At 57.7% G+C, this 18,605-nt stretch overlaps 5 protein-coding genes across 5 annotated transcripts; 1 reads left to right on the top strand and 4 right to left on the bottom strand.

Annotated features, from left to right (window-relative positions):
* Positions 1 to 6,435: 6,435 nt before the first annotated feature.
* On the bottom strand, positions 6,436 to 7,694 carry PHYSODRAFT_260080 (hypothetical protein; the record flags this gene model as incomplete). Its single annotated transcript, XM_009541697.1, has 2 exons — positions 6,436 to 7,538; positions 7,610 to 7,694. The coding sequence occupies 2 exons, from the start codon at positions 7,692 to 7,694 to the stop codon at positions 6,436 to 6,438; spliced, it is 1,188 nt and encodes a 395-aa protein (XP_009539992.1).
* A 1,196-nt stretch (positions 7,695 to 8,890) lies between these two features.
* On the top strand, positions 8,891 to 10,256 carry PHYSODRAFT_343161 (hypothetical protein; the record flags this gene model as incomplete). The annotated part of the gene is made up of 2 exons (XM_009541696.1): positions 8,891 to 10,080; positions 10,181 to 10,256. The coding sequence occupies 2 exons, from the start codon at positions 8,891 to 8,893 to the stop codon at positions 10,254 to 10,256; spliced, it is 1,266 nt and encodes a 421-aa protein (XP_009539991.1).
* A 1,262-nt stretch (positions 10,257 to 11,518) lies between these two features.
* PHYSODRAFT_253692 (hypothetical protein) lies at positions 11,519 to 12,367 on the bottom strand (the record flags this gene model as incomplete). Its single annotated transcript, XM_009541695.1, has 2 exons — positions 11,519 to 11,566; positions 12,011 to 12,367. The coding sequence occupies 2 exons, from the start codon at positions 12,365 to 12,367 to the stop codon at positions 11,519 to 11,521; spliced, it is 405 nt and encodes a 134-aa protein (XP_009539990.1).
* Positions 12,368 to 12,793: 426 nt separating this feature from the next.
* PHYSODRAFT_358110 (hypothetical protein) lies at positions 12,794 to 13,066 on the bottom strand. Its single transcript, XM_009541694.1, is given in 2 exon segments — positions 12,794 to 13,015; positions 13,028 to 13,066. 1 exon segment carries the CDS (start codon positions 12,983 to 12,985, stop codon positions 12,800 to 12,802), a length of 186 nt encoding a protein of 61 aa, XP_009539989.1. The 5' UTR covers positions 12,986 to 13,015; positions 13,028 to 13,066; the 3' UTR covers positions 12,794 to 12,799.
* Positions 13,067 to 17,739: 4,673 nt separating this feature from the next.
* Positions 17,740 to 18,436, bottom strand: PHYSODRAFT_320374 (hypothetical protein; the record flags this gene model as incomplete). Its single annotated transcript, XM_009541693.1, has 4 exons — positions 17,740 to 17,865; positions 17,947 to 17,991; positions 18,056 to 18,304; positions 18,335 to 18,436. The coding sequence occupies 4 exons, from the start codon at positions 18,434 to 18,436 to the stop codon at positions 17,740 to 17,742; spliced, it is 522 nt and encodes a 173-aa protein (XP_009539988.1).
* Positions 18,437 to 18,605: the final 169 nt, after the last annotated feature.

Below are 18,605 nucleotides of genomic sequence, written 5' to 3'. Positions count from 1 at the left end.
TGCGACTGCATCGCCTCGAACCGGTTGCGTCCCGTGCGCTGGCGCAGGAAGTCGTACAGCAACCCGCCGCAATTCAGATCGAGCTCGTCGACCCACGTCGTGTCCGGGTAGCCTTTCCATTTGACTTCGAACTCGCGTCGCGTGCGCCCATACCGGGTAGCCCGCCCCTCGCGCACATTCACGATCTTCTCGACCTCGAAGACGTCGTCTTCCAGCTCGCGCGTGGCTTCCCAGCTATCCTCCGGCAAGAGCTCCTCGTCGAAGTCGAAGCGCTCCTCGGCCGGCACCGTCATCTGCGTCGCGGGTCGCGACGGGAATTCCCGGACGGGCTTCAGCTTGGAGATGTGGACGATGGGGTACAGCTGATAGGGCGTACCCGTCGTCTCGAGGCGCACTGCGAACGCGCTGACCAGCTCGGCGACGCGGAAGGGTCCGTGCCGCATGTGCGCGAGTTTGCGCGCATACCCCGGCTTCACCCGATCCAGGTACAGCCAAACTTGCGAGCCCGTCGCGATCTCATGTCACGTCGCATTTTCAGTTTGTCGACGCGCTCTCTCTTCGACGGCTTCTCGGACTAACTCCAACGCTTGTGCCCTTGCCACCTTGTAGTGTCGCTGGATACGGAGCCTCCACCGCCTCGCCTCGGCGTCCCGGGTCGACGTGTTCCCGACGGCCAGCGTCGCTTCCAGCGTTGCTCGAGGATCCCAGCCGTGCACTAAGAAGAACGGGGTTTCATTCCTCGTCCGGTCATGCGACGTGTTTAGCGCGAAGGTAAGACGCTCGGCGTATTCGTCCCAGTCGCGTTGGTCGACGTCTGCGATGTACATCTTGATCGCTCTTGTAACCGTCTGCACCATCCGTTCTGCAGCACCGTTGGCTTGGGGACGATAAGCAAGCGTCGCTCGCTGTCTCTGACCCATGAGTTTGCTGAACGCCTTGAAGAAGCCGGACATGAAGCCCGGCTCGCGGTCGTGGCGGATAGCCTCGCTCGCGCCGAAGCGTCTGAACACCGCCTCCTCGTACGCCTCGGCCACCGTCTGCGCGGTTCGTGTTGCATTCGCTTTGACCACGACGAACCCCGTGAAGAGGTCGACGCAGACTAACAGCTCTGTGTTGCCTTTGTAGGATGCCGGCAACGACGGAATATGGTCCATGGCAATGACCTGGAACGGGTACGTCGCGACGATGTTGCCCGGCAACTCGCCCTGGATGGTCGGCCGACCCTTTCCGGTCTCGCAGTCGGTGCATTCGCCGACGTAGCGCTGGACGCTTCTGAAGATCCCTGGCCAATGGAAGTGGCGCCTTACGCGTTGGTACGTGCGGCCAATACCCTGGTGTCCGCCTTCCAGGCTCGCGTGACAGTGGTGGAGTACATCTTCCCGAAGAGTCTCTAGGATCACCAGCTTCATCATCACATCGCGATCCTCGGCGGAATCGTCGCTTCTCGGCTGGTAGTAGAGCAGCCCGCCTTCGCCCTCTTCGTACTGAGGCGCAAGCTTTTGGCAGTTCTTCACCTCGCGCCGAGATAGGTCTCCGACGTCGCCGCGGAGATACTTATTGAGGTTGACGATCCAGACCTCTTCGTCCTGGGCGACACGGATGCAGTCCAGGCGCAGTCGTTGCACCACCAGCTCCTCCAGGACTTCTGGAGGTCGGACCCTACGTTTTGTCGTGCGTGCGGCAGCCGAGCGCGTCGTCACAGCGCGGACTTGTGCTGTCCCGCGTCCCGCGTCCATGGCCTTCCCGGCGGGGTCATTTGCGCCGCGCGTTTTCGCGTCGCGATTTTCCGAGTCCAGGTTTTCTGCGTCGAGATTATCCGCGTCGGGACTCGCTGGAGACGCCATCCCGGGACTCGATGCCCGTGGTCGGATGAGTTCTTCCAAGCGATTCAGCGTCTTCAGATCTTGAATCTCTTCGGGGCTGTGCGCGTTGTGGCCTCCTTGACGCTGCAGAGCATGTCCAGCTAGCATGTCGGCACTCGCGTTCCAGTCTCGTCCTACGTGGAAGAGTTCGTGGCGCGGCCATGCCTGGAGTGCGTTTCGCGTCTTTTGTCGCAGCAGCTTCAGCCCCGGGAACTTGCAGTCCATCTCGTCCCGCATCTGCCTGATGACAAGGTTGGAGTCTCCGCATACGACGAGTCGGGTGACGTCGTCGAGCTCCCGTTGACCGTGAGGTCCGTCGCATATCCCGACGCGGCGCGCACGATCTCCCAGTTCGGCAGCTGCCAAATGACGGCACTGTATGCTCCGCCTTCTCGCTTCGCCTTGGCCGATCCGTCAAAGCTCAAAACGTGCAAGACCTCGTCGCGCGCCACGTCGGGGACTGGAATGACTACAATGCTGGACGCCCGTCTCCGTGGGGCGATCTCTTCTAGCGCCGCGTCGACGAAGGCTCGCGGGGTAATGCTCGCGGCCAGCGCGCCGAGGAGTTCTTCTTCTCCCTTCATGGATCGGCAGATTTCCAACTTCCACGGCGAGAGGATCGCGGCCCACTGTGACAGTCGCCCCTGTAGTCCTTTGGACCGGGACAACCAGGCGAGTGTCGTGTGACGTGTCAAGACGCGGACCGGTCTCCCTGCTAGCATCGTGTAGCACTCGTTTAAGACGCGCAACAGGGCCAAGATCTCCTTTTCGACGATGTCGTAGTTCAGCTCGTTGGGCTTCAACGTACGACTGGTGAACTTCACAGGCATGTACACTTCGTCGTGGACCTGCGTGAGCACTCTGAGATGGCCCAGTCGCTGGCGTACACGATCACGACGGATTCTCGGTTCGCGTCGAAGTGCTTCAACATTGGGGTCTCGGCGAGTTTTGCCTTGGGCGCGTCGAAGGCGCGCGTCGCGTGCGTCCACTTCTCATGTCCGCGGACTTCTGGATGCGTGACGTACTCGCTGAAGTCGGTCTCCGTCAGCGAATACAGCGCGGTTGCGTACACCGCAAAGTCTGCAATGAACCGGTGGTAGTAATTGAGGCTACCCAAGAACGATTGCAGGCCCTTGAGCGTGCGCGGGAACTCGAGCGACGTCAGTGACTCCAGATTCTTCGGCTTCGCCTCGAGACCGAGTCCTGAGACTCGGTGGCCCAGGTAGTCGCCCTTGGACATGCCCCACTCGCTCTTCTCGACACTGATGGACAAGTGCCACTGCTCGCAGACATCCAGCAAGCGTTCGATCTTCTCGCACAGGTCGTCCCACGACGTACCCCCGATGAGGATGTCGTCGATCTACGACCTCCGTCCCAGAACGGAGTGAATACCTGGCTTCACCGGTTCGCCGTCTTCAAAGACGTACCGAGTGCTGCCATTCGGAGACAGCTTCATGAACCCGTAGAGCGCGTTGTCGATCAAGCGTTGGTAAATCTGCGGCGCGTTGCACAGGCCGAACGGCATACGCAGACATTCGTACAGTCCCATCGGCGTGATGAAGGCTGAGGTGAGCCGGGCCCGGTCTGTCATGGGGACGACCCAGAAGCCGCTCGCCATGTCGATGGAGCAGTACCACAGATACTTGTCCAAGTCTTCGAGCAAGTCGTTGACGAGCGGCATGAGGTAAATCATCAACTGTGTCAGCCCGTTGATGAGCCTGTAGTCAATGCAAAGCCGGATATCGACGCCGTTCTTCTTTATGATCACGACAATGGGCGACGCCCACGGCGACTTCGACTTCTGGATCATCTTCGCGCTCAGCAGCCCTTTGATCAAGCCGGCGACCTTCTCTCGAAACTGCGGCGGGATTTTCCGGACGCGTTGCGCGACGGGTTTTGCGTCGCCCACGTCGATGTCACAGACAACACCCAGGGCGGCCGGCGGCAAGGCGTTGCCTTTGCCGATCAACCACTTCCGTCGCTTCCAGATGATTTGGCGTAGCCGCGTTTCTTGTCTCGCGGCTTCCTCGGGCGGGAGTCCAGTCGGCATGCCGACCTTCAAGTCCTCGTTCTTCACCTCGGCGGTCAGCGAGAGGTCTGGCAGCACTGCCATCTCAGACTCGAGATCCTCTACGAAGAGGTCGGACCCCTCGTGGATGAGGACTGCGTCGTCTTCCTCCTGCTCATCAGGTTTCGCCTCGCCGAAATTCGGCTCGGCGGGGTTTGGTCCGTCGAGTTTTGGCTCGGCGAGTTCCGACTCCGGCGATTCTTCCATCGCAGCGCTTCCAGCCACAGTCGGAGGCATATCGGGTTCGCTTTCCACCGCCTCCTCGTCCGTATCCGGCTTGTGGTCGTCGGGTGGCAAGTCTACCCCCCTTCCCTTCAGCGCTTCCGCGACAGCCGCCAACACTGGGGCCACGGCGCGTCGCGTTCCGAGTTGTCTCGGCTCCGGGCGCAAGATGGCTTAGGCGTCGGGTATGAGGGGCGATCCGTCATCGATCCGTCGAGCTCGGCTGGGATCCAGTTCTCCTCCGCGTCGCGCGTCGCGCCGTACGCCAGATTCTGCCACTGCTGGTACCGGGTGGAGCCCAGTCGGACGAATCCACGGTTCCGAGGCTGGCCGTCAGACGGCGTCCACCACCCAAGCGTTTCATGCGCGTCGAGGGTTATCGCTGCGTCTCCGATGTTCGTGACACGCAGGTACGTTTTCTTTCCGACTCTCCCCTTGACAAAGGTAGTCACCCACGACTCTGCCCGTGTCACCCACAGGAACAGCGCATTTCGATCCGGCCTCAGCAAGACTTCATGCGTGTCTCGTGGTTCGAGCCTCACAGGCGTCTAGACGTTGATCGGGTGCATCCGTGCGCCGTATAGCGGTCTTCGTCCGATCATCTGGATATGCACCTCATCGGGGAGGCACGCCGTGCCATCCGCAGTGTCGATGCGCACTCCAGCGGGCACCATGAAGTTCATTCCCAGGATTGCGTGTTGGCCGACCAAGTCGCCGACCCACAGGTGCATGTAGTACACCAAGTTCCCAGCCAAGGTAATCTTGACTCTGGTTCTCCCCACCGTGTAATATGTCTCATCACGAATTCCCACACACTCTTGCGTGATCTCCGTGTCAATCAGGCAGCCTACCTCACAAGCAAAGGTGGTGTCCAGGATGGACACCTCGGCACCTGTGTCGAGCAATAACACAGCACGGCAGTTGTTCAGCTTTCCATGAATCTTGGCCTGCTTGTACCACTTGTGCGGCGCGTAATGTTTCCAGTATCCGCGTCGCTCTCCTGGTTGCAAGTCGATCTCGTCCAGGGGTGGTTCACGTGCAAACTCGTCGTCCGTCGTACGTCGGACCGCCGAGATTCGCGGCGCGCGTTCTTGCGTGGTACGTTCCGGGTTGGATTCACATGTATTATCATTCAGGGAAGTCGGGCTCTCACTAACCACCTCTCGCGACTTCTTGGTCACATATGCATAGACGGAAACAGGTCGCTCGTCTCGTACTGGTTCCCAAGCCAGCGAGCGTCCTAGTTTAACATCTTCTCGGGGGTCGGCGGCAGCATTACCGCGTGTTTATTCGGGTCAAACCACTGGCGCAATTGGTTGAAGAACTCCTCCATCGGGCATTCTCCGGCTTAGTGCACGTCACCGCAGGCCTTGAACACCCTCAAGCATCGCTCCGTCGGGTGCTGGCCACCACACTTCTGACACGTCAACAACTTCCAGCAGTCTCCTTCGGCGTGGCGACGTGAACCACAGTGGCGACACCGCGGGCGGTCGCGTCCCGAGTCGTCGGGATCGAAGTTGCGACGCGCCGGCTCTCCCGGCGGGGCCTGTCCCGCGACGAACAACTTGGCGCGTTCTTCGTCCGCCTCGTCTTGGTCGTACTGGCGATCGTCGCTGTCGCAACTTTCGCGTTCCGAGTCGTACTCGTCCGACGCGACGTGAATCGTATGCACGGCGCGCGCCGGCTGAGTCGGCGGGGTCGGCGCCTTTTGGCGGAACTTGTTTGAGCCGAAGAGAGTCTTTTTCTGGTGAACCAATCGACGTTGTCGGGCACGCAGCTTCTTCTCCAGCGCCTCGGAGTCGGCGACCTCCATCAGCGTGAGACGCGAGGCGAGTTCGGCCTCCTGCGTGTTCAGCGTCCGGATGAAATGCTCGACGTGTTCGCGCTTCTCTTCAGTCGTGCCCTCGGCGTATGGGGTGTTGGCCCTCATGCCCGCGACGTTGAGCCGGTACAAGTAATCCAGAGGGGTCTCGTCGGGGCGCTGAGCCGCATGGTAGTAGCGACTGGCCATTGACACGCCCTTGCCGCAGTACTGCACCCGGAATTGCTCCATCAGCTCGGTCCATGATTTCTTGACCTTCCTGGGCAACTGGAGATACCATTGGCGCGCAGGACCGCTCATTAGATCGCTGAACTGCCCGCACACTTCTTCGCCCGTCATCCCGTCGCGCCGCGCGGCGGACTTCAGACGGTTGAGCCACAGTCTGGCTTTCTCTTCGCTGGCGTCCCGTCCCGAGAACTCTTTCAGTTCGGAAGATGCTGAGAGGCGTACGCGGGCGAGGGCTACGCCGCCGGCTGTCGCCGTCGAGACGGCGGCCGCGGTTCTTGGCACTCCGATGTCCAAGTCGAACAGGTCATCGTGGCCTCGTCCGCGTCGCGTCGAGTTCTGGACCTCGTCGAAGAACGCGAACTGACCGACTCCATGGCGACATCCGCTGCCTCCTGGGGGCGAGCCACCGTGGGTGTGGGATTCGAGGGCGGCTTCGGCCCCGTCGAAATTGCGGCCGTGTCGGCGCGCGGGGTGTTCATCACTGTCGTCTGCATCAGCCTGATGATAGATTCTCTCAAGGCCTTGGGAAGCACCTCCTCGGCGGGTTTCGTCACCTCTGTGCGTGTGGGCGCCGCGGGTAGCTGCATGATGCGCGGCGGCCGGTTCATGGGCATGCGCTTGGGCGACTCGAAACTGCTGTCGGAGTCCACGCTCGATTGGTATCGAGGTGGAGGCGAGGGCGTGGTCGTCGAAGTCTGGGCTGGACCCGCCGAGGGGCTCGGCGCGTCTTGGCCCGTCGCGGAACTCGTCGCGTCTTGTTTGACGGATCCGGCGAGAATCGTCAAGGGCTCCTGCACGACGCGAATCGCACGTAACCAAGATTTGAGGTCCCAATCGCACAGCCTCTCCATCTCGAAAGCCCTCAGCACGAACCTCGAGTCACGCAGCATCTGGAAGAGAGTCGGCGAGGCGTGGGCACCGCTGGTGAGACTATCGAAGTCCGGCGCCACGACGGGGCCTGTGAAGTTGCTCATCAGCATGGGCTTGAGGAAGACCGAGATGGGGTCTAGTTCTAGCAGACGGAAGAGCACCGTGCGCGCCACGACGTACCGTACCTCCTCGACGGTGTACTGACGTCCCGTGTTCTTGCCTTGCGGCTTGGACAGCGACTCCTCCGCCGAGTCCGGCGCGCGCAATTTCCTATTCTTCCTCTTGGGTGACTTGCGCTTCGTGTTTGCCTTGGCGGTGGGTTGTTGTTGGTCGTCGGCTTTTGCAGGCTTCCGACCGGTAGGACCGCGACTTGCGTCGCGGCCCTTCGCGGCTCCCTCGTCGGGAGCCGCATCGGGAACGGCAAACTGTTCTTCGTAGCCCTCCTGGTCGTCGCTGGCCCCGTGGCCTGTCGTGAAGGTTCCCTCAGAGCTCCACGAGGCGACAGGTCTCTCACTGTGCTCTCTTGCGGTTGGCGACCTTCCAGCCGACTGCGCACCTGCCTCCGATGCCTCTTCGATCGTTGGCCCGTCATTCGAAGTAGTACTCCGGGTCGCGGCATCATTGTGTAGTAGCGCCCTCGCAGAAATCTCGCGAATGCGATCTAGCACAAACTCGGCGCGTCTGGATAGCGGTCGCGCCGAGCAAATTATTCCCGGTTGTTGGAGTAGCGTATCTTCGAAATACAGGCCCAAGTCTTCGCAGGCTTCGGAGTTGGGGGTTCTTGTGTTGACGCTTGTTCCTTGTCGTAGGGCGTCGAGCCTTGGGCGTGCGGCGTTATCGGGCCGGCGTTGCCTCGGCGTTCGCGTCGGTCGTGCGGCGTTATCGGGCCGGCGTTTCCTGGGGCTTGTGTGGCGTTATCGGGCCTACACGGGGGTCTTGTACACGGCGGTTATCAGGCCAGTGCGGTCCTTCGCCTAGGCACCGCGTTATCGGGCGCCCACCTAAACGGTATACGTTTAACGTGCCTTTGTTCCAGCACGGGTCTGTGGGGGGTGAGCACCCGAACCAGCAAACGACGGGGGGCCGCGATATCGAGGCGGCTCTACTTGCCGGCGCTTGGTGGTTCCCCTGGAACCTCGGAGAAGACGGGAGGTCTTTGTGGTTCAGATAAATTTCGGGACTGAGTCCTTACCCTATCCTATGTCCTTGCTACTGGCTACTCTGTACTACCGCTTGCTAAGCCTACCGTTCTGTGCCTATCCTTACTTCTGTCGTGCTTGCACTACCGTGCTTCAACCTGATTTACGTGGCGCAATCAAGATCTTACCTCGGCGCGTTTTGGTCGGCGGGGGTTAGGGCGCGTTTTGCTCGGCGGGGTTTAGGGTCGGCGCGTTTTACAGAACCGGGCGCCCTGGTCGACCCGTCGGATGATTACGCGTCGCACTGGATTCTGGCACCGTGTCTCACGGCCCATCACCCACGCCGACTTTCCCGTCGAGCTCGGCCCTGCGTCGCCCATCCATCCACGTCGCGTTCCATCAGCCGCGTCGAAGTCCATCACTCGCGTCCCGGCGCCTTATTCCTCCGGCGCCCGGCACGCCCACTTCTTCCGCGGGGTACTACGCCACAAGATGTTAGGTGTCCAATATCACATGGGAGTGAGTTGAGAAGCGCTGCGACTCGCTCGCCGGGGTCGGCATCGTGTACCCCGGACCAAGGAAGTACGGGCCATCTTCTAGAAGAAGCCAAGTTGCGCAACGATATCGCGCCGCGGCCAAACTACCTGCGCTCCGTCTCTGCGTCAAGACCGCTGCAGGCATGCACCTGAACGCCCGTGCCCGGAGCGATTTACTGCGGATGTCTCGGAGAGCTACTCTGGCTCAAGCTATGGCAAAATATGGCATCGCGCTGCGGTCGGACAATTATTCGCTGTCGCGACCAGGCGCGGCGGGACCCGAGTTCCTTCTGGACACCCCGTTGCAAAAGGCGCTATCGGAATATGCACGGCAGTCGGGCATGATACTGCCAGCCTTTGTGGAGCTGGTGCGCGGACAGACGGCTGATGAGTACCGGCCTAACAAGAACCTGGTCCCAGGCGTACTGAACGAAGTATGCAAGGGTTACGCACATCTGGAAGAGCTCCAGAGAATCGTGCAGGGCGGCGTTGAAGTTCGGCTAAGCAAGCCACCTGCACGGCAGGTACAGCGGCCACCAAATCACGGGTCGGCGCGAGATCGCCTTAATGTGCTCCGCAAGAACATTCGCAAGGAGCAGGATGCTGGGCGGTGCCTCGTACTTGACCGCGATCTCCTCAAGCAATGGCCCGAGATTATTATCAGCCCCTTCGGGGTGGTGGGCAAGGGCAATGAGGACGCAAACGTGTCGGGTAGGACGATCCACGATCTGTCATACCCCGAAGGCACTTCCATCAACGACTACACGGATCAGGACAGCATCACCAAGCCGGAGTACACTCACTGCTACGCGGTGGCGGCCGAAATCCTGAGGTCCAAGCACGCTCACCCAAGGACCCGGGTGTGTGTGATGGCTGGTGATGTGGCGTCTGCTTTCCGCAACATCAGCATTCACAGCAACAGCGTGTATCTTTTCGGCGACCACATCGAGGAGGACGATGTCATCGTGATCGAGCTCGCTGCGCCATTCGGTTGGACTGGACCACCGGGTTTCTACGAGATTGCTGGTGGTGCTGTCGCTTGCGTGCACGGTTCACACACGACTGGCGAGTACCCGGGTGGTGTCTTCAATTATCACTGGGTTAACGACCACATCAATGTGGCTGCGGACATTGGCACCTCCTGCGAGGACGTTGATCGGTCCCTACGGTACGCTATGGTAGCAGTCCTGGGAGCTGACGCTATCAACACTAAGAAGTTCACCGACTGGAACACGCGCCAACGTGTACTGGGCCTCATGTTCGACACGGTGGCGGAAACGGTCTCGATGCCAACGGAGAAGATAATCAAGGCACGCAATATTGTGGCGGCTGCGTACTCTGCTTCATCTCTTTCAAGGCAAGCCTACCGGTCGCTGATGGGTAGCCTCCGGCACGTCGCAACATGCATCCGTGCTGCACGGCCGTTTCTCCAGCGTCTGCGCCGACGCGAAAGTTATCTTCAGCGGTTTCAGCGTGTTCCGATTACGCCGGACATGCAACAAGACCTGATATGGTGGTGGTGTGTGCTCCACACTCCCCGCCTGAACGGCGTGTCGCTAGAATACTTCAATGCTCTCCCAGTACCCGATATTGTAGTCGAAATGGATGCGTCCGATTATGACCTCTGAGCGCTGGATGTATCATCGCAAGTGGCCCTCACGTACCGGTTCTCGGACAGCGAGCGTGCCTTGATTGCGGCTTTTAAGGATGGCACGCCCAACGGCTTCGATATCAACTGTCGGGAGCTGCTCTCGTGCGCTTTCGCGGTGCACGGTGGGGCTCCGGTGCCTCGCGCAACGAGCGCCCACGCCACCTTCAATTTCGCATCGACAACACTTCTGCGGTCGTACTTCTCGGCGGCTTCGGCAACGTCGCGTAACAGTAGCACCACATCCAGCGGGTAGATTTCTTCATATCGCTGCTTGAACTTGCCCTGCCTCGTCGAGGGGTCCAATGGCGAATCGTTGCGCACCTCCGTCCTGAAAGCCTCGACGTACAATTTTTGCTCCAGCAGCGCCTTCTGTACTGACGACCAGCGCATTTGGCGGTGATGTGGGCGTGGGGGATCAGATGCACGTCCCGCAGCGTCACCTGCAGGTTGGCCACGATGCGGGCCGTGAGTCTCGAGACGAAGGTGCCCTCGTCCTCCTCGGGCTTCTGCTGCTCGTGCTGCTCCTGACCTGGGCCAACGCGCGCGGCGAAGCGGCGGTGCTGGCGCAGCAGCTCCAGCTGATTCTTCTCGGCCGCGCTGCGCGGCTCCGTGTTGGGCACCACGAGCGCCAACACGCCCTCGAGAGTGATGGCCATGCTGGCGCTGCCAACTGGTTCCAGGGCAGGCGCACCAGCACGCGGCCCACGCGGCCGCTGGTCACGGCTACGGGCAGCTGCAGCTCGGCCAGCGAATGCGGCTTTAGTGACAGGTCGCGCAGCTCCAGCTCGCCACTCCACAGCCCCACGACCAGCGAGTCGCTGCGCAGGCCGGCCACATACTTGCCCAGCTGCGCCTCCAGGATCGACGAGATGATGGCCTTGGCCATGGCTGCGGGCGGCATCGATAGCGGCGGCAAGGGCCGATGGTAGTGTACAGGATCCGCGTAATCAGATTGTAGCCATGTTCCGTGAAAATAGGTGCGAGCGAAGTAGTGGTTTAACATCAGCACGTCGTACGAGACCTTGACTAGAGCGGTCTGCTCGGCCGTGAAGCGAGGCAAACGCTCACCGACTCGCTCGCGCATGACGGGCGGGTAGTCGCCGGAGGTGAGGGGCAGCAGCTACCAGCCAAACTTGAAGTTCATCGCGCGCTCCGCAGCTTCTGCATCTTCAATGTTGTTCTCCCGAAGAGGGTAGAACTGATTGGCATTGAGTACGATACCCATACGCTTTAGGCTGGACAACACCACTCGATTGAGCTCCCTGAACCGTTGCACGGAGTACGCGTGTGACAGGAGCACATTGTGCGCCACCTCGTAGACCAGCGTGGGCGAGTCGTGGAATCCTGGCGGGTGCAGACCCGTGTTGTAGCCGTACACGACGAAGGAAGTGGCTCGTTGAAGGTGGTCCAGAAGTCGACCTTGTCGCCGAATTCGTTGTACAGCTGCGTCGAGTACTCCACGAAGTGGTCGATGATCTCCGGGTTGAGCCATCCCTGAGGGGTGAGCTTGTTGTGCAGCTTCGTGGGCAGGTCCCAGTGGTAAATGGTAAAAATCGGAGAGATGCCGCTCTCAACCAACCTGTCAAGCAACGCGTGGTAGAAGACGAGACCGGGGGCGTGGGCGCATGCGTCGCGCTTCCGGGTCCCAGTTCATTATGCGCGACCACGAGACGAAGAAGCGGAAGGACTGGAGTCCCGTCTCCCCCATGAGCTTGATGTCGTCCGCATAGCGGTGGTAGAAGTCGTCGACGTTGGCGCACTCGAAGCCAGGCTGTTCACGACAAAAGTCGTCCCAAATGCTCGGAGTGCGGCCGTCCTCGTTCCACGCGCCCTCCACCTGGTACGACGCGGTGGCCGACCCGAAGAGGAAATCAGCAGGGAAGCAGCGAGGCTCGGCGGCCGCTGCAGGGGAAGAGAGCAGGGTGACGGTCGCCGCCGCCGCGAGTCCGAGACGGTGCTGCAGCCACATCACTTGAGCTGTGAGTTCGAGGCGGCAACTTCACGAATGAGGCAGGAGCGGATTCGCAAGATCTCGACGAAAGCGTTGGCGCTACTGTAGGGCTGTTTCGTGCAGTGCTCGAAAGTGCACGAAAGTACTTCGGCGCCATTGCTGCCACGAGCACTTACCGGTACTGTGTGCTTGTGGCACATAATATGTCGAACAACATACTAGCTTACCCGGGCGACAAGCGTCCCGGGGGAGGTCGCAGTTCGTAAGGCTAGAAATCTTCATCAAGATCGGGTGATATGTAAGAGCATTAAAAGCGTGTCGTGTGTGCAGTTTGTTAGGTCTTAGTACACTTTAAGCAAAGCATTTTATAGTTTTACATTCCTCCCCAACGATCCTTTCTGGCATATGCCAAGGAATCCAACGCCGAAGGCGGAGGACCGGTGCGTGTAATTAACAGGTATTTAAGTTATTGAGATGCAGCCTGGATTGTCGATCAGGTACGCTTCCAGCGTAGAGCTCCAGTAAGAGATTGGCCAGTTTGGGTGTCGCCGTGAAGGCGAAGTAGCAACTGTAGCTGACCCGAGAATAAAAGAAGGACAAATCTGATTTACGGTACGAAAGGCCACCGGATTGCATGAAATCCCGACGAGAAAAGCCGCCCCACTGGAGACGTCAGCTAATGAGAATAAAATAAGTTCCTACGTGGGGCCTATTATGTACCCTGAAGAACAGCATAATTCAACAAATAGCAGCGTCAATGTTGCGCCAAGCCCGTACAAAGCTTATCAACGTAGGAAAGAGGATGGACAAGCATTCCAGAGCTCTTCGGCATCAAAACTATTTCCTTGTTTCGTGAATCCTTCCACAACAAGCTGTAAATGCACCTTGCATAGGCAACTACATGAAAACAGCGATAGTAGCCATTAAATCAGCGACAACGCTTTCTGTAGACATAAAATTAGGTTATATTGGTTTAAACCAAGTATCAGGTTTTACCAGCCCTGCACGAGACCTTGATGCAATAGTTCTAGTATCGAAGTCATCGTGTGGGCATCGTCTCGATTTCACAAATACCTGCACTAGTGCCAGTGTCAATACCACCATCACGGCTACTCACCACGCCGGGAAGACTGACAACAGCAGTAGATTGATTATCTTCAACCGTGTACGTATCGTCGTGAGAGGAAAATCGTGCGGGGGATAAACACTGACGTTTAGCTCTGCTGGCCCTCTTGCTGCAAAAGCAGCAACCGAACTGTTCGTCACGTGAAATGCGAGAACAGTTAATTTCATTGCACTCAACAACTCGACCAGCACCCCGTTCGTAATGGCTACCTTGTGTGGCACAGTTGATCCCAGTATTAGAGCTTAAGCTCCTCCTCCTCCGTCTCCTAGCAATACCAAGAGCATTAACACGTAAACCTCCAGAATTTTACGTCCCTTCATTTACCACTGCCAGCGCCCCATGTATCCTCACCACACAATGCATAACTGTTACGCCTCGACTGCATCCGATCAGCCGCTTCCTCTGGCCGCTGCTAAGATGCTGCATCAAGTCTTCCTCACCGCGAGACGAGACACAGCGGTACCGCTGTCATCACCGTGGCAATGGCTGCGGTTTCTAGTCATGACGCTTACCCCAACGAGAAAAATCGGAAATGAGGTCGATCAATCTCGCTCCTTCCAAGCCACAGTGATGTCCGAGCTGTCGATTGTTAGACCACAAACTTCAAGCTCGTGGCCGAGTTGTCGATTGTTAGGCCACAAACTTCAAGTTGGATGGTAAGTTTGTGTGGACCACCTGGTTAGTACTCTATACACTTGGTTCTAGTATCAAATGGAAGTCCATAAATAATTCAAGTCAGCTGGCCGATCACTCCAAATTGATTTGTACCGGTATCTGACAAAAACTTCCATGTAACGACAGTTCTAAACGAACTGCGAATTATGTTGTTCGATTGTATTACATTTTCCTGTGGCCCCTTATAACATTCGGTGCGTGTGTCAGAGCACATTACAGACATGCCACAAGCCAGCGTATTACATGCCTGAATGCAGGGTTTTGCGAACTAACTGGACCGGGTCATTCAACATGACTTGTTTTAAGTTTCCATACTCCCATTGGCGTTGTCTATTCGTCCTAATTAATATGGTTCAGACGCTATCAGAGCGCGCGGTATGATCATACTGGCGTATGACCCGCTCGACGAACATGCTATGCCTCCTATCGATCATGCACCACTACCTGCATAGGGCGTGCTCATGTGCATAACTCGGCTAGGCGACCGTGCAGCCATAGCCGTCTAATGGAACCTGCACCGGATCCGAGCACCTTGTGCCTACGAAGGATAAAATGAAGACTGAAATGATGGAGCGTTAGCTACTCACTGCCTGAGCTCCCACCAACACTCACGGGTTCCTACCCGTTCCCATACAACGACCTGCTTTTCTCTGCTTCTCAGCTTTCGTCTCAACTGCCATGACCAGGTCTCAGATATGCATTCCAACACCGTGTTATCATTACTTATTGAGACGACCGTGTTACCATAACTCGGTAAGATTGCCGTGTTACCCAATTATGGTAACACGATCGTGTTGAAGAAGATCGCGTTATCGTAGCTTAGTGGTAGGCAGTTAGGCAACTTATAAATCAAATAATATAATGCTTGTACTTGCCATGGGGGCATGTTTACCGACTCAATACCTTCTAGCCACATAACTTCGTCGAGGGTGCCTGGCATGGAAGGCCTTCGGGCTATATGTGTGCGCCACTTTGACGGACTACATATTCAACATGGCCAAACGCTGCTTTGAAGAATCCGACGCGCGATCGTGTACAGAAGGTGGCGCCTTAGCGGGACGGCATATAACTGATCACCTCTAATAACTACTATCAATTCATAGGATTGTATACTAGTTCTTTATACCCCAACCGCCAATACTAAAATCCCCGTCTATGATGAATATATCAGGTGTCTCTCTAAGGCGCCACCCTCTGTACATTAATGGATCTACAGTCGCCACTTCAGAGTTTGCGCTTGACTTCACCACCACTACAACGAGGGTTGCGAGTACACGAAGCAGGAGCTGCAGGACCGGGGCCAACGTCACTGAGCGGCTCGCGGCTCAGAGCTGGTGTACCGCCGCGTGGGCGCCATCGGCAAGGCTTGGGTACGCCCCAATGGGTTGCAGTTGGCTGCAATGGCTCGCGCCTGCTCTACGCGTGGTAGTATTGCTCCTTACTCCATTGACAAACCGCAGTGCGGACGACGTTTCACTACATCGGAGGTGCAGTGTTGGGCTCCGAGGAGTTGAGCTAGGCCATCGTCATGTTCAGTCTGAACGGCCCTCGGATAGGGTTGGTCGGTAGTGATGGTAATACTCGCTGAATGGCAAACTGGACGAGGCGGCGGCGAACTTCACGATCTGCAATTGTTCGTGAAGAAAACGATCGAGAACCCGACGGCCAGAGTTCTAGTGTACCCCGGGGCGACAAGCAGAAGGGGGAGGCGTTGTATTGCTCAATTGAAGGGGCAAGCCTTTTGACTCGTGGTTTTCTCCTTGTAAGGCTCTAAGACGGTCAAGAGTCGGACCCGGGGCAACATCAACATCAGACTTCCGGGTTATGGTTTGGTCGAATCCAGGCCAGACGCTACAACCTGGCACTATAAGCGGCTACGCTAGGCAGGTTATTGGAGTGCAACACCCATACAGTATTTTGGTTTGCAGTGACGCAGACACCAGTTGAGCAACACTAACAAAACAGTTCTATACGATATTCCCCTTCACTCGATTATGCTTGTGGCTGCTTGTGACTGCTTGTTCACAGCATCCCGAAACACGGAGTTAATTTGACATGTGAGTAGCGACAGCCAATAACACGGCGGCAGGGTGAAAAAGTATTGATTTCATAGCAACAGGAGAAGGCGAGGCCGAGGAGGTTGAAGAGGGTAAACCAGCACATCGTAGCCGGAAACAAATTGTGCTGGATCGCGCGCACGTCCATTTTGCGGTTGCGCAGCTCGAATCCGTTCTCTGCCTTCGCTTTCTCGTGTCGCGGGTGCTTAGTACGGATGGTACCGGTCCGATCGTCCGCCTGATCCTCCTTGAGAACCCGAGCCGCCCTGACGGTAGCCACCGCCATAGGCGTAGCTCCCAGAGCGTAGCCCCCGCCAGCCTGGTCACCCGTGCAGAAAATTTGAAGCCACGCAGCTAGAGTTGACTGAGAAGCGGCAACATGATTCCCGAGTGAAACGAACTCGGCATACAGAGGCAAATACTGCAGCAACGTGTCAATGAACCGTTCAGCAGCAGACTGGAGCAACAGGCTGGAACGATTGAGCAGCAGAGCCAGCTCATCCAGCGCCTCAAAGAAGAGCAGGTTTTTTTTTTCTTGCCTAGCGAGCTTCTGCCGTTGAGCGTGCTGAAGATCATATGCATGCTTAGCATTTACTGAAGAGCAACATATCGGCTCGAGTAAGGAGCCACAAACTCGACGAACAGATAAGAGAACTGTCCGAGACGTCGCAGCTGCTCGCCGAAGACATACTCCAGATGAAGCTCAAGCTAGCAGGACGAGACCAAATGCTACTGAAACGTGGCCAAAAGTATGCGGAGCTTGCTCATGCTTACCGCGTACTGAGTCGGCATGCCCAAGCGATAGAACTATCCGAGCGCGAGCTGGTTGCAGTGCTCATTCCGACCAAGAAGCGACTGGCACTTCTCCGAGACACGCTAACAAGGTTCTGCTACGAGCTGGAGGGGATAAGATAGCAAATGGTGGCGAGTCGCAGTCGGTTAGTGCACCGAGATGACCGGGTACTGATGAATTCGTGACTAACACCTTGGTTCATTTTGCTCTTTAGCGAAGTTTCACTTGTTGCGTGAGGATGGCAAGCGAAATCGAGAGCTGCACAGCCAAAGTGTTTCTGCTAGAAACAGGTACTTCGAAGTAGGAGAGCTACCTGTAGATTAAAGCGAACCCGGAGGAGCACAATCTGACTAACACTTTGCACGGACCAGCTTCAGTCCGTGGTGAGCGCTTCCCGTAGCAGTGAGAAGCGAAAGGAGCAGGCGATATCAGCGGACGGAATCTCAAGCGTGACTTGGTGATCGAGCGCTGCCAACGCACAGAGTACGCTGCATGACACAGCTCGTGGCGCACGCCCAGGAGCTGAGAAGTTCTCAGCAGTCACTGCAGCGCGAGCTAACCAAGTTAGAAATTACCGGCAAGCGGCAGCCTGCCGTTTACGGCTTAAGCTGCATTGCCGATGAAATGCAATCATAGATGAGCTCTGCGCGGAAAACAATCATTAAAGGCGTCGACAGCATGCTGAAAGCGCAGCGCACAGCTTTAAATTGAAGAAAGAACGCATGTCGACGCTACGAATCTATACGCTCTCCATGACAATGTTCGGCGGGTACGCGCTCCCTCCCTTCATCAGCCGGATCGAGTGCTGCTGGTTACGCAGCCGGTCGATCAGCCCCTTCATGACCAAGTTTCTCTCATAAACCTCCTGCTCTCCACAACAACACAAGGATCATCAGAATTCATAGCCACCATAACTTCCATACGCCGATAGTAGCGTGTTCCGCACCTTGCGCAGCTGATTCCTCGTCTGCACGAGCTTCGCCGTCGCGTCCTGCAGCATCAAGAGCAACAGGTCAGACCCCTCCCACTCAACACAGCTAGCAGCCTTCTCTTACCTTGTCGTCCTGCTGCGGCTCCTGCTTCTTCTCCACCTCCTTCACGGCCTGCAGCAGCTCGGCACTGATCTTGATGTACTGGGCCTTGAGCGCCGCTATCTTCGAGTACGTGTCCTGGATCTCCTCGGGCGAGTACGGGATCACGATGGGGTGGCCCTGGGCGCCGCCGGCGTGCGCGTGACTGCCGGCGAAACCCGCGGCGAGTCCGTTGACTTCCGGCAGCGCTTCATCCTGCGGCGCGTCGGCGAGCTGGGCGCGGGAGGCGCGTCGGCGGCGAACAGCTTGGAGCTCGGGCGCAGCGGCGGCTTCAGGTTCATGTGCTTGGTCTCGTCCAGCACGTGGTACGCGTGGCCAGCAAGTGTGCCAGCATCTGCTGCCCATTCTTGGTGGCCTGGGCGATCGTCGCGGCGGCGGCGGCGGCGGCGGCGGTAGTGGCGCTCTGCTCGTCCATGCTGCACTGGAAAAATGTGTTGAACACCAGGCGCTATACGGGGATCCTGAATAATCCTATGTAAACGCATCTTCCTGGTATGAATCATAATCCTGACAT

Source organism: Phytophthora sojae, assembly GCF_000149755.1.
Source record: "Phytophthora sojae unplaced genomic scaffold PHYSOscaffold_29, whole genome shotgun sequence".
In the NCBI taxonomy this organism is placed as follows: Eukaryota; Oomycota; class Peronosporomycetes; order Peronosporales; family Peronosporaceae; genus Phytophthora; species Phytophthora sojae.
Note: the sequence above shows the minus strand (reverse complement) of the source record. Positions and strands in the feature narration are given on the sequence as shown.

Coding starts and splice junctions, on each gene's coding strand:
- PHYSODRAFT_358110 (XM_009541694.1), bottom strand. CDS start 12,985: ATGCAATCCGGTGGCCTTTCGTACCGTAAATCAGATTTGTCCTTCTTT.